Raw genomic sequence first — 13,685 nt, 5'->3', positions numbered from 1 at the left:
AAAACACAGTAAAGTCCCCAATTTGTTTTTTTTTTTACTTGTATTTTTTTAATAAGCACAATTAAATTCTGATTAGAAAAATAATATCTTTTAGCTGTAAAAAGTATTGTACCTCCCAGTTATTTTTGTCAAGTTCTGGGTTCTTGACTTCATCATATTTTTTATTTATTTGCTTGAAATAGAACATGTGAAAATAACTAAAATAATAATGTTTACTTTATTTTTGTCGTAGTTTCCATTTTATAGCTTTCAAGTTTTTGAACTAACTTTAAAAATTCTATTCTGTTTTCTTCTCATAATAAATTACACCTTAAAAATGACAGTGAAATCCCTGAAAAACATTCAGATTGAAAAATATGCAAATAAACGTCTGCACTTGTTTATAATACTTACAATAAAATACTTACTTTATTCAGTTTAACTCCTTTAATGTACTTATATTTTACTGAAACAATACTTGAACCATTTTTGACTGCACTGCATTAATGTATTCACCTAAAACCTAATTCCAGTCTTCTGAGGAGAGTCCGGGTGTCACTGCAACAGGTATGTTGGAGGTCATGCAGCTCTTTGTTATAAAAAACCCTGAACAGAACATGGTTTTCTGCAGGTCCCTTTCAAAATAAAACTTGACCAGATGCTCCTGTGAACACTGAAGCACCAGTGAATATTTTTCTATGCTACAGAGACCTCGCAGGACCTTCAGGTGTACCTGTACCCCCCTCCCCATCAGGCAGAAGACAGTAAGAGGTTCACACACAGAACTTGTAAGAAAAGTGTCCATAAAGACTTTATTGAGCGTGAGAGAGAGAGCCGTGTGGATTACAGACCTGCTGAAGTTCAACCAAACAACCAGTGAGTTTATTCCTCACATCTCCATCTGGATCCGAAAGCTTTGGTCACATCAGAGTGAAGAACATTCATTTACAGTGCTGTTAAAAAACAGGAACTGAACATGTGATTCATTTTTTTTTCTGTTCTTACAGGAAATCAAAGTGTGACTGACGTTAAGGCAACAAGACTGAAGCTCCACCGCCGAGAAGATAAAGAAGAAGCTTGTCAGACCAGAAGAACCGAGCCACACGGATGATGAGCGTCTGTTAGTTCATAAAAACATATACAAGGACTTTATTATTACACTTTGATAATGGGGGTAGAGGAGGGGGGCCGGACTCCAGGAGGAGCAGCAGAAACAGAACGAGCCGCCATTTCCAACACATCAAGATGTTCGGCCTCCTCAGAGTCCGGACGTTCTCCTCAGGACAGCTTCCTGTCCAGTTGAACCCTCAGAACCCGCCCAGAAGCTTCCAGTTTGATGCTTTCCACCTGGACTCGGAGCGAGACGGAACCCCTCGGTGTGCTCAGACTCTGTAGGAAGGACAACCTCGTCTGCACAGTCGGGAACACGCCGAGCTCCAGAACCTCTGAGCTGCAGAGGCTGGAACACGTCTACTGGACGGATCCACACTGCAGCTGAAAGACCCCAAACTTTTTTTTCTGAGTAAAGACAAATCAAAAACGAGAAGAGGAAGGCCATGAATGTAACAAGTGGTTCTGCTGGACCGGGTTCAGAACAGGTGCCACTTTCTGATGTGGAACCAGAGAAGGAGAGGAGGACCAAGTGGAGCTGATGACGGAAACGGACTTCCTGTTCTCGCTCTCCGGTTCAGAAATGTTAGTGTCGCTCGTCTGTCTCCACTGGTTCAGTCCTCGTGGCGGGTCCAGCGGGTCCAGACAGTTAAGTGTTTCCTTTCAGGACACCCAGACAGCTCTGCAGCAGCTGGAGGTTCCCCTGCAGGAAAAAAACGGGTCAGACTGGACAGGTGAGGGGGCGGGGCCACAGCCAGAGGCTGTGATTGGAGGCTGAGCATGACAAAACGGCATCAGTTCAACCTATTTTTTGCTGCACCTGAGCTGTGACCCCCTGTGACCCCCCTGCAGCTGAAACATTTATGGAATTGACAAAACTGCAGCAACAGATGTGCTGTAATTCAGAAAAAGTTTGATAAGGAACCTCGCTTGCGTGGCCTGCAGGTGTGCGTGGCCTGCAGGCGTGTGTGACCAGCAGGTGTGGTCAGGCCCTCAGTACCTTGGCGTGTTTGAGCTCCAGCTCCGCCAGCTCCACCAGGTTTTTCCTGAAGGCAGCCACTCGTCTCGTTTTGAAGTCGATGAGCTCTGAGAAGAGAACTGGTGTTAGAAGGAAGGACGCCGCCGTGAACCTTTGCGTTCTGCACGGATCACCTTGCTTTGCAGACTCTGAGATCTTTTCAAACTTGTGGCAGCACAGTTGCTGGTTGTTCTCCGCCTGCATAACGTCCCTGTTTTTCGCTCGTGCTTTATCCAGAGCCTTGTTAGCGTTCTCGTAGTCCACCAGAGAGCGACTCCTGCGGTACAGCAGATCCTGCGGACACAAACAAGAGCATTTCCATGGTAACTGGCCTTCAAACGCACACCTCAGCCATCTGGGAGCGGCCTGACCTTTGCTGCCTGAGACTCTCTCAGGTAGTACTTGAGGAGGTCGGCCAGCTTCAGGTCTTCGTCTGCTGCAACCCGAGCCTCAATTTTCTTCAGAATGAAACACGAAAAAGTCAAAAACAAGCAGCAGAAAAACAAACAGCAGCTGCAACATCTGGAGACGCACCCGGGTCTTCTCAAACAGCTCAGACACCTTCAGGAAGAATCTACCGGAAAAGAAACGACGTGAGGAGGAGGAGGAGGAGGTTTGAACCAGACTGACCGGAAGAACGCCAGCATACTTGCAAAGATCTGTGGAGTCCTGCGTCCCCAGCGTGTAGAGAGACGAGGCGATTCTGTTCATGTCATCGGCGGCGTCTGAGTGGGAAAAGGAGACGGTTCCTTCAGGCACCGCCGCACAAACATCGGCGCTGACGTTCTGCGGGCGATGTTCTTACTTTTGTGCGAGCGGATCATCCGGTCGCATTTGGCCGAGGAGTCCTTAACCCGGTTGTGGTACTCCAACAGGAACGTCTTCTCGTGCTCGAAGAAATCGTCCACGTCCTGAGGGTCGCAGAAACGGAGGGCTCAGAGACGAGGGGAGGCGGGCGCGGTCTCACCTGGACGCACGCTCACCTTGACTCCAGCCACCAGGACGCCGTCCGCAGACTTTACCACGTTCTTGAAGAAATCTTCCAGCTTCTCCTTCTTGTTCTTCCCTCGAACGCTCAGCTGTAAAAACAGGGAGAAGTCACAGCTGCAAGAACGGAGGAACCTCTGCAGGAGCTCCTCAAAGACCAACACTCACATCCTGGTTATACTCCAGGAAGACGTGGAAGTTCAGGTCTTTCCTGAGGACGGGGTGGGCGGCCACGCGGCACAGGAAGACCTCATGCATGGCCACCGTCTTCTTAAAGATGGCCAGATACTCCCTGAGGAGAAACAGGAGGTCAGACATAACCAGCGGGGGGCGGGGCATACATAACAACCGAGTCCACTCACGCCTCCAGCTCCTGCTTCATTTTGGTGAACTCCTCCTTGGTCATGGAGCCTTCTCCCTCCCCGAGTTTCTGCAGCTTCTCTCTGGACGCATCAAAGTCGGGTCTGGGGGGCGCCGGGGGGATCTAGTGTCCAAAACACAGTTGGAAGGCATCAGTTTCAAATCTCGAACAGGAGAGCCTCAGGATCCGGTTACATACGTGCTGCTGACCACACAGACCCACAAAGGTGGGTTCTGTCACACAGAACCCGACTGCAGAACGACTTCTAAAGAAGCGGAGATGAAAAAGGCTCTTACGATGTATCCTGCATAGTCTTCATTTTCCACAAAGGAGTCGTGCAGCCAGATGAACTCCTCGTGCTGACGGACCACCGAGAACTCGTTCTGCTTGAAGTTGGGGAGCGTGCTCTGCGGAAAACACGAGGCGCGTCGGCAGGCGAGCAACAAAGCGGCGAGGAGCGTCACGGCTCGAGTCGGCTGAGGCTCACCTTGGTGTGGACGGTGAACTTCACCTTGTCTCTCTCGCTTAGAGCGTCTGAGATGTCCACCTGCAGCGTCGCGTCCATCTCCAGATCCACGTTGACCGCCCGTGGCTTCAAAATACAGACCACAAATCCCATGATGCAACAGTCACAGAGAGCAGCTTCTGCTGGCAGCGCACCTCACATCAAAATTCTCTTTTCTAAATCTGATGTCAGAATTTTTGGCATAAACTAGCAGTCTGAAGGAGAACTGCTTTGAGCAGTCAAACCTCCTTAAAATAACCGACAGATTCCAGAACTTCTTTATCGGCACCAAAAGTACAGGTTTGTGTTTCCGAATCACAGCTGATCCGGGTCACAAAGATGCTGGTTCCTACCACCACCACAAATTCTCAGATGTAGGCACCGCTAAAGGGTGTCAGTGCGCACGCCGTTTGTTTGCACATGTCCACTTTACCGTTAAGGAACTTGGTTTCCACATTGGAACATTTACTGTGTTAAAATATGCCTTGCTCACTGGGATCGCTTATACTTTCATTTATGATTGTGAAAAAGGTCCAGTGGACTTAGCGGACATTTGTGAACCAGCAGCAGCTTTCTCGTGACTTTGGATCGATTTCACAGCTTCGTCCAAGGTCCCCAAAACCAACCCCTGAACATTGAGGACACTGAGGAAACGCACGACCTTCGTCGTTGCAGACCTGAATCCCACACGTCACATCATGACAAATAATGTAAAGAAGCCTGGGAAAAAGCAGGTTCAAGCCCTTAACACAGCATGTAATTACATGTGAAGCATGTAATAAAATTAAACGAACAATCTGCTACAAAATATTAAAAACTTGGGAATCACTTTTTCAATGTCCTGTGACAAAATGATGATGTTTAGAGCACAGATATGGTATGGAATAAGTCCAAAAAGCCTTGATGTGTGTAAGTTTTCTATCCGCAAAACAAAGGCGATCAGAAAGACGTAAAATATTAATAATTTGTTCGAATTGAGGTCCATTTTGTTTATTTCTGTGTTCAGACTTTGAGGCGCTGTGGTTTGTGGTCACCAACTTATAAATGTGTGGTCCCTCTCAGATGCAGGTCTGCTCTGAAGTCAGCATCAGTGAAGCAGCTGCGCTCACATGACGAAGAGGAGGAGGAGACTCATTCATCTGTAGGACAACCAGAGACCAGACACACTGGAGGATCCACTGAAGATGGTTCTGGTGTTTGGAGAACCTTCAGTCTTTTCCACTTAATGGTTTTATTCCTGATAGTACGGAGGGAGGGCCTCGCTGCCCGCCGATGGGCTCACCATGACGGACAGTCAGCTGACTCACAGCTGACCTCACCGGCGGAGCTCGCGGCCTGCGGCTGCCCTCCCTCCCCCGGCCGCTCCCGGGCCGTCAGGTGGCTCCGGGCCGGATAATAAAGCCAGAATCCCGGGACGAGTTCCGTTAGCTCCAATCCAAGCTAATGTTAGCATGCACTGCTAACGTGCAGAAAACAATTCCAACCCCGAGACTGAGCATATCGGAACCGAGCATCCGAACCAGCACGTGCTGTGACAGACAGGTGGACATCTTCGCGGACAGACACACACAGTCCCCTGGAGAGAAGAGCACTCACCCCGCGGTCCTCCTCGGAGAGGAAATCAGGTCCGTCGTCCAGCCCTTCCTGCTGCAGAGACACAAACAGACCTGTAAGTTCAACCCCGGCTCCAGACAGGCTGGAACACCCCCCGGAAAACCCGCACGCCCGGCAGAGCCGCGCTCAACCCGAATAACGGGACGGAAAGCAGAAGGAACCCCGAGGAGAGGCGGCGGACACCCACCATCATGGCTGCGAGCGGCTGGTGACAGGAAGTGGGCCGTGGTTTGCCAGATCTCGCGAGAGAATCAAGCAGCTCATTGGAAACTAGGGGGAGGGGCGGCGTAATAAATAACAACAAATCAAAGTAAACAACAAAAAGAGGACAGTTCTACCCAGAAAAAGGTTTAATTTATCAATTATTTGTTTCAGGAATGAAGTTTCACTAAACTTCGTCTTTTAAAAAATGTTTTCTTAAATTTGCGATTATTTCACGTTACTAAATACATTTTATGTGGTTTCAAAACAGTTGTATTCAAAGCCATTTACTTTAATTTAGAAAGCTTATAATGATATATATTTAAAATTAAATATGTTTTCTTTTAAGCAAATAACACCTCAGTAAGTGTATTAAATTTTTCTTCCAGGATGTTTGTTAGATTGATCAAAGGTCTTATCCCTAAATTCTTTTGTCAAAAATTTGTTAGAATAACATTTTGTCGTTCAGCAAAGTAGCCATGTTGAGTCACTGGAATAAATAAAAAAGGTTCTATATTTGACCGTCTTGCATCTCAAACCAACAAAAAACAGCATTAGAAAAATTATATTAGGTTTTAATTTTAAGTTTTTTTGTTCTTTGAACATTTCAGGCTCACATTAAATCAATTTACTGTTTCTATGCTGTTTGATTTCAGGACAAAAGAAAAAAAAGGCAAGATTTTTTTATTCAGAATCTCCAATAACTTAGTCATAATTCATTATGTGAATTTGTTTCCATTATAACTGTAAGCTGAATGGACGCGGAGCTGCAGCATCCTGGACTAGTTTTCTCAAAGCATTTTTAAATTTGGAATTTATATATATATTATATATATAATATGACTTAACCTCCTTACTAAGGATATACTTTGTTCTGAAAGGAGACCCGATCTTAACATGTGTTTCTAACAACAGAAAATGTCAGCTTTATAGGAGTTTTATTAGGCATTGAGAGCCTGAAGGCATCATAGTGTGTTAACTTCACCTCCACCTAGTTATGACCTAAACAGAAGCAGCCATTCAAGAGAACAAAAAACAGTAGGATGCAAATAAGGTAAATTTTGTTTAAATTAGGTTTTTTGGAACATATAAAATTGCACCCAGAAAACCTCACTCCTGAATTGGTGTAAATTAGCTCACTTATGTTAAATTCATGTATTTGGAACATTCTAAACCAGCTTTAGAATAGTTTAGGAGCTGAATTCATCACCTTTTGATGTTTGAATATTTGAGTAACTTCTAGGATTTTTACTTCCCCCAAAATGTCGATTTCACACCTTTTAGCACAGCAGAACAAAAGCGTGTTAAACATCACAAAATACACATCTCAGACCCAAAAATTCCCTCTTTCAGTTCAAGTTCGAGACCTTCAGCTTTATTGTATTCAATAAGACCATTTTAGACAGAATGAGAATCTGCGGATGCTCCTCCCACAGACAGGAGGCGCCGTTATGCGTGTCGTATGTTCCCAGGTGTGGCTGTGATTGGTGGAAGGAGACACGGCGGGAAGCGCGAGATCTGCCACAGGCTTTTATTGCAAAGTGGCTTCCTGTGATCTCAGAAACAACGTTCCACTTTAAGGCTCCGGATCTTGTTGCGGTGGAGGTGGCGTGTTTTTTTGGGGGGTGGGGTGGGGGGGGGGGTCATCTCTCACTGCTGGGGTGAACTCTGCGTCTGTAGTGCTTCTTGACTAAATAAAAGTGCACTCTAACTCTGCTCGACGATTACATTCAAACTGAAAGTAAGGCGACGATCAAACGGCTAGAAGGATGATGTGTTTGGAGGCGGAGGGGGGGCAGGAACGAGAAGAAAACACAGAATTCAACGTTTAATGTTTCAACAAAAAGTGCTGAAAAACGGGATGCATAGTCTAACACAACACCGGGGGGGTTACAGAGAGGAGGGGGGAGTCACATGGACAAAGTGTGACCCGTGTGCGGCAGGAGGCAGTGTTGGGCGGCGCCCTCTTCCACACGTGGCTGCTTCCTTCATTCCCGACTTTTTGGCAAAACTCTGGCTGGGAAAGACGACCAGTGAGGGGGGTGGGGTGGGGGTGAGTTGTACTGTTTGTGAGCTGGGGGGTGGAGGGGTGCTTGCATACCATTTTGTTACTTGAGATCTCCTGTTAGGTTGAGAAAAAAACAAAACAAGCAAAAGAACCAGAACAAAAAGAACAAAGAGGCCTAGAGATGCTAACTCCTTCAGGACATGGATACAGACATGGCGAGCTGCTGGGTGAAGTGGCGTGTTTGGGTGGGTGGGTGGGGGGTCGGTTGCTTCGGTCCTGATGGCACAGCGGTTGGCTCGGCTCTGCTGCGACATCACAGCGGCTTGCCTTCCAGAGTCACCACCGTGTTCCCGCCCAGCTTCTCCGCCAACGTGGCGCGGTCCTGAATGTCATCCAGGCCGTTCACCTGCCACTCGTGTTTGATACCTGGGGAGACGAGCTCGGGGTCAAAGCGGGATCACAGGTGCTCTCCCAGTATCAGCCGAGCGAGCGGGAGGCGGCCTCACCTGTAAACTTCTTCTTGATGGCATCTTTGGAGCTGGCGTAGATCATCTTGCTCTTCAGAGGAGCGCTCTCCGGAGCCCTGTGGGACCAAAATAAAAGCCCCCCCATCAGCTGCAGCTTCGGGTAAACACAGAGGACAACTGCTGCTCACATTTGGTTCAAAAAACACAGAATTGGAATAGGTTCTGGTTAGGAAGAGCGTTTTTTATCTTAACAAGGGCAATAAGAACACTAATAGAAATAATAGATTCATGTGTGTTTGGGTGGTAAAGGAGGAAGAGGGCAGCGTGAAGCCCGTCTGACCACGAAAAGTTGGGTTTGTTTACATCACAATAAGCTGAAGGCAAAACATGAAACATCCCATCAAAAGCTTCCAACATTCACAGAAGCAGTTACACTTTATTTTATCTGTTTTTTTTTTAAACAACAGATGTCTTATAGTCAGATATTTGAATTTTTGTTTAAATAAATGAACCTTTTTTAAATAAAGAACACTCAATTCTTGAAAAGCCTTCCAGGTTGCAGAAATAGACCCAGTCTTTCGTCTTCAGGAGTTATTTCAGACTCAGTGTGAGAACGGCAGAGGCATCGTTTTAACCTTTCGCTCATTTTAATTTAGTAAAAATGATGCTACGGTACCAGAAAATGAAGACCAGGTCCTCCTTCTTGGATTCCTTGGTCTCATAGGTGGCGTCATACAAGGCGTATCTACAGTCATTGGGAGGGAGGAGCTTGACAAAGCAGAGGTAGGGGTCGTCCACGGTCTCCCCGATGTCTCCCACCAGGATCTGCTTTCCGTCTTCTACAATGATATTCTTCTTGTCCTCGCTCATACAGAACATGACGGCCTTCTTCCTCTTCTTCACCTCATCCTGAGTTGAAGACTTCCTCACCTTCATGTCGTTGAAAACCCTGATGACTTCATCGGTAACTGTCACACCTGATGCCTGCAGAGGAGGTGGAGGAGGAGGAATACAGGAAGGCGGTTCATTCACTGACATTTCCCAAAAGCAGGAGCAGGTTTCTACACAGGAGCCCCAGTACATTAAATCCTGCTGAGCCTCCAAGAAAGACCCAACGGGTTCCTAATAAAAGCTCAATGTTACAGTGAAAGGTTAATTCATTAGGTTAGATATGGCCGGCCTTTATAGTTTAAACGTTACCAACTACGGACAAAAGTTGAGCTCCTTCATGACTGTCAACAAAAACGTCCTGACTCATCAGCCCGGATCCTTTTTGCATCGACTTTCAGGGAGAAAAAAAAACAACTAGCAGGGCTGATGAGTCAGGAGAGAATCCGGGAGAAGCGTAACGTTCATCTTTCCTGAAAAACGGCCCGGCCGGCGCCGCTCCTGCAGGAGCTCAGACTTCTGCGGTGTCACTCGAAGCGACTGCAGGGAGTGTCGTGAACCTCGCCCTCTCGCTGTGAGTCACAGCAAGGAAATGACATCACGAGAACCTCCAGCCCGGCTCATCAAGGAAAAGAAAAGTTCCAGCGGATTTAAAAAAAACAACACACAGCTTCCTGCTTACATTTCCCCCCCCCCCCCCCCCCCCCCACTGTATGTTTTAAGAGAAAATGAGACCACATGACTGCAGGCTAATGTTGGGTCTGATAACTGCACAAAGAAAAAGAAATGACTGATTTAATTGTTTTCTATCTCTAGATTTTCTCTGCAGCTTTTCTTCTTTAAGCCTTTTATTTAGCTAATATTATAGGGTGTAAACTCTGCAAACCAACTTGGACATATCTAGAGACAGAAACAAACATTTCCACTCTGTTGGAGGCTACATGCAAATGACAGGATTCAATGGAAAAGGGAAACCAGCTCGTCTGTGATGGTGTCAGGGCAAAAAAAAAAAAAAGGCAGGTCTGCTGGTCAGATTAAGGCCCGGCGTCAATGGAGGAAACGCACTGAAGGAAGCCCCGCACGTGTCTTACTGCGGGTCACCATCGTGTTTGGATATTTGAAAGTGTGGAAGGAAAAATAAATAAAGAAAAAGTCATCGAGAGTTCCTTCCTGAAGAGACACGTGAAAAACCCGACTAGAAACTCGGGTGAAAAACCGTCAGGAAACCCTTAGAATGCGCGGGTGCGTCAACGACGAGCACCGATGCGGCAGCTTAGTCCAAAAAGGTGCTCCTTTATCGGCCTCGGCTTTTCCTGTCCGCCATAAACGCCTTGTAATCACAGAAAAATGGCGTTCCTGTACTCTGAACGACCGACGTGACCGCGTCAAAACGAAAAACGCCGAGCAGCGGCGTCTGTGGATGAATGAAAGGGCCGCACTGATTGGTGCGGAAACCCGGGAACGAATTAGCTGATTAAGCGCTGGCTGCAGCCGAGCCCCGAGGCCTCCGCAGGTGCACAGTCACGCTCCGACTCGACCATCCGGACGAAGCCGCCCTCCCAGATCCAACACCGCCGCCTCGCACTCGCTCTCCGGCCCGGCTCGAGTTGGCCTGGATGGGTGTAGGTTGGCTGACCGAACAGGATGAGCGCTTTGTTAAGATGGCCGCCCCGGGCCACACGGCACGGGCGGCATACGCGGCCCAACTCGGCTCCGCGCGCACCGAAACCGGAGCCGAAACAATTTGCAAAACTTGTGTGTCTTTGTTCAAATGACGGGATAAAATCCCGGTTCTCCAGCTGTATGTAGATTTCCTAAACACCGATCAACCGCCGGGGAGAAGCGGCAGCCATGCTAGCTAACAACACGCTACCAGCCGACCCGCCTAATAATATCCCACTAAACACTCAAGAGGCACCGTCACTCCACCGAACCGGATTTTCGGAACCACGAATCGACCGGAGGAAGGTTCTGACTCGGTTCTTACCATTTTGTCCGGAGGTTTGAGCGCGCTGCGTCGGTTTCAGAGCGAGGTTTGTCGGGATTCAAAGCTAACTGGGAATGTAGCCGAGCGGAGGAGGAGGAGGAGGGGGGCGCGGAGGCTGATAGGCGGGGCGGTGGGCGGGGCCACGAGGCAGCCCTTTTTTCTTTTAATCAACTTTATTTGTAAATGCAGGCTAAATACGGAGCGCGCGCAGACAGTCACGTTGATCTGAAGTGCTGCACAATTAAAACAAACCTTTGGATGTAGAGATTTGAGATCTTTATCAGGGATATTTACTGAAGTCATTTCAAAAATAGTGATTGAATGGCGGTTCTCTGTAGCAGTGAAGGAGAAACAGGCGCCTTTTTTTAGCCTCCTAAAACAACCACAGCAGATCTACACTACAGAACCCCATCCAGGAGCTCACATCTGGATCTAAACAGGCCAGGGTGACCTGCAAACAGAGCTGTGACCAGCATCCTCCATGAAAAGGAGCTCTCTGCACCATCTTTGAGCAACTTCTGGAGATGCCATCAGAGACAGTTCCTCCTCTTCTGGAGTCAACTTCCTGCTTTTATTTTACTTTTCATCATCCTTTTTTTCTGATTTAAGGTTAGAATTCGAGGAAGAAATGGTATTGTGTAAGAATATAAATAAATATTCTTATCCGGATAATACTCCATTCCTTTGGTCTGACTCCACCCATGTCAGTGACTCAAACAAAGTCTCCTGGATCCACTCACACCTGTTTTTCCTGCAGGTGTGAGTGGATCCAGGTGTGTGCAAAGTCCACAGCTCATAAACCAGCGAACAACGCTGAAGTTGGAGCTGCTCCAGACACGGCGGCACCTCCCAGCTCAGGGAGGACAAAGCCCACAGAGATGATCCTACCTGCAAAAGCAAACATGCTCGTCCGGTTTGAGAATGCTCCTGTAGCAATCTGTCAGACTCTCAAGTGACGAGGAAACAGGAAATACCTGAAAGTCTGAAGCAGAAAATAAAATGATTTACATGATTTTTCTAAAATGCAAAGCCAAATAATACATATGTGATAATGCAGATAAGCTTCCTGCAGATCAGACTCAACCCTCCTGCTTCAGACTGTTGATCGATTGGGAAAGTTCTGCTTGCATTTGTGAGATAAACTGAAGTGAGAAAACAGAAATATCTATAAATTCACACCTGATCAGAGATTCTAAAACAGTTAAACCATTAAAAAGGTTTTAAATAAAAACATCTACATTATGAGTCAACATTTAACAGTCTTCTGTTGTTGCTCAACTCCTAAAAAATAAAAATAAAAAAACTGCTTCGTCTACATTCAGATCTGTTTTTTCCAGCCGCTCCTGCATGATCTCAACTCAAACCAACGGAGCACAAAATGAGACAAAAGCAACTTTTTATCTTCACCAAACCAAAGCAGGAAGAACGTTTGAATCTGGAGCAGATGCTTAACTTTATCAGCTCCTCTCTGTACAGCAGTGAAACAAAACATCTGAATGAAAAGCCACTGAGATATATGAAAGAAGATCACACGCAGCACAAATGACACAAAGTCACATTTCAAATGCAAAACTCAGTAAACACAGCGTTTGTAATTGCATTGGAGCAACAGACACACCTGGTTTGGTGTTTCCCACATGATGGTCTGTCTCACTGTGTTCAGCACGTCTTGCTTATTGGGGCCAAAATAAAAGAAAAAAACTCAATTGGAGAAACCTTTTCAGTGTTCAGTAAAAAGACCATTTAGCCAGAAAATCATGAACACAGAGCGCCGCTTAACGGACGAACACCTGACCATACCGCGCCTTCAGGCTGATGGTAGTCGGCCAGGTGTTGCAGTAGTCTCACAGTGTCATTAGCAGACTTTAACCTAGACTCAGGGCTACGGTCAGAGTTTGTGACAGACCCAGGAGTGGAGCCGCACAACCATGACTAGCATCTGAGGACTACCAAAGGCCGCACAGCTGCAGGCCGGTTCACAAGATGTGATACTAGGGTTTACTCCACCGCTTTGACTTGAGACGACCGCTGCAGGGGACTCCACTGACACAGAGACATAAAGACCATGTGACCTGGACAATGCAGCACTGAGTATCGATCACAGAAATGGTGGTCGTTGAGGTGAGCGATGGTGCCCAGGGATCACTTTGGTGGTGGAGGAACAACAGTCTGAGCAAAACGATTTGAATTATCGTAGATGGTCCAGTCCCTGCAGGTTCATGTATCATCATCCATCAGAAAACCTCCAACTTCCTGTTCATGGATGATGACGCTCCACCACATGGTACCACAACTGTCACAGCTGGACCTCGGAACGTAGGAGTGCCTAATATGGTACGGCCACCTATGACCTCTGACCTGAACCTCGTGGAGCAGGTCAGGGACCATCTGCAGCAAAAAAATAGGGAAAATATTCATGTAAATAATATTCCTATTTGTGCGTTTCATTAAAATCGGGCTGTGATGTCATAGACCCTTTAATCTGATCATTTGGGATCGGATTCATAAACCCGTGTGGCTCCAGAAACACTTCAGAGACTGAAGCTGTGATGGGACGAGC

General features: G+C 46.9%; 2 protein-coding genes across 3 annotated transcripts; both read right to left on the bottom strand.

Moving 5' to 3' along the window:
- Nucleotides 1-765: 765 nt before the first annotated feature.
- On the bottom strand, nucleotides 766-5,856 carry snx6 (sorting nexin 6). 2 transcript variants are annotated; one of them, XM_004082134.5, is made up of 14 exons: nucleotides 5,762-5,856; nucleotides 5,557-5,607; nucleotides 3,943-4,047; nucleotides 3,752-3,862; nucleotides 3,457-3,578; nucleotides 3,263-3,386; nucleotides 3,091-3,186; nucleotides 2,913-3,018; nucleotides 2,757-2,832; nucleotides 2,642-2,681; nucleotides 2,479-2,565; nucleotides 2,242-2,401; nucleotides 2,090-2,175; nucleotides 766-1,792 (listed from the first exon to the last, which is right to left on the bottom strand). In XM_004082134.5, exons 1-14 carry the CDS (start codon nucleotides 5,765-5,767, stop codon nucleotides 1,739-1,741), a joined length of 1,224 nt encoding a protein of 407 aa, XP_004082182.1. In that variant the 5' UTR covers nucleotides 5,768-5,856; the 3' UTR covers nucleotides 766-1,738. The 2 variants fall into 2 exon arrangements, with proteins under 2 accessions (XP_004082182.1, XP_011488431.1); XM_011490129.4 differs by having other exon boundaries at nucleotides 5,557-5,604; nucleotides 5,762-5,811.
- Nucleotides 5,857-7,128: 1,272 nt separating this feature from the next.
- cfl2 (cofilin 2 (muscle)) lies at nucleotides 7,129-11,263 on the bottom strand. Its single transcript, XM_004082135.5, has 4 exons — nucleotides 11,126-11,263; nucleotides 8,927-9,234; nucleotides 8,290-8,366; nucleotides 7,129-8,209 (listed from the first exon to the last, which is right to left on the bottom strand). The coding sequence occupies exons 1-4, from the start codon at nucleotides 11,126-11,128 to the stop codon at nucleotides 8,097-8,099; spliced, it is 501 nt and encodes a 166-aa protein (XP_004082183.1). The 5' UTR covers nucleotides 11,129-11,263; the 3' UTR covers nucleotides 7,129-8,096.
- Between the last annotated feature and the right edge of the window lie 2,422 nt (nucleotides 11,264-13,685).

Source organism: Oryzias latipes, chromosome 22, assembly GCF_053564925.1.
Source record: "Oryzias latipes strain Hd-rR chromosome 22, Olatipes_Hd-rR_3.1".
Lineage (NCBI taxonomy): Eukaryota > Metazoa > Chordata > Actinopteri > Beloniformes > Adrianichthyidae > Oryzias > Oryzias latipes.
The sequence above is the reverse complement of the archived record's forward strand: the minus strand, read 5'-3'. Positions and strand labels throughout refer to the sequence as shown.

Excerpts from the sequence above, each read along its gene's own strand:
- snx6 (XM_004082134.5), bottom strand. Across the intron at positions 3,019-3,090 it reads TCCTGGTGGCTGGAGTCAAG|GACGTGGACGATTTCTTCGA; the intron begins GTGAGCGTGCGT and ends TGCGACCCTCAG. Across the intron at positions 2,176-2,241 it reads CTCAGAGTCTGCAAAGCAAG|AGCTCATCGACTTCAAAACG; the intron begins GTGATCCGTGCA and ends TTCTCTTCTCAG.
- cfl2 (XM_004082135.5), bottom strand. Across the intron at positions 8,367-8,926 it reads GACCTGGTCTTCATTTTCTG|GGCTCCGGAGAGCGCTCCTC; the intron begins GTACCGTAGCAT and ends TTGGTCCCACAG. Across the intron at positions 8,210-8,289 it reads CATCAAGAAGAAGTTTACAG|GTATCAAACACGAGTGGCAG; the intron begins GTGAGGCCGCCT and ends TCGTCTCCCCAG.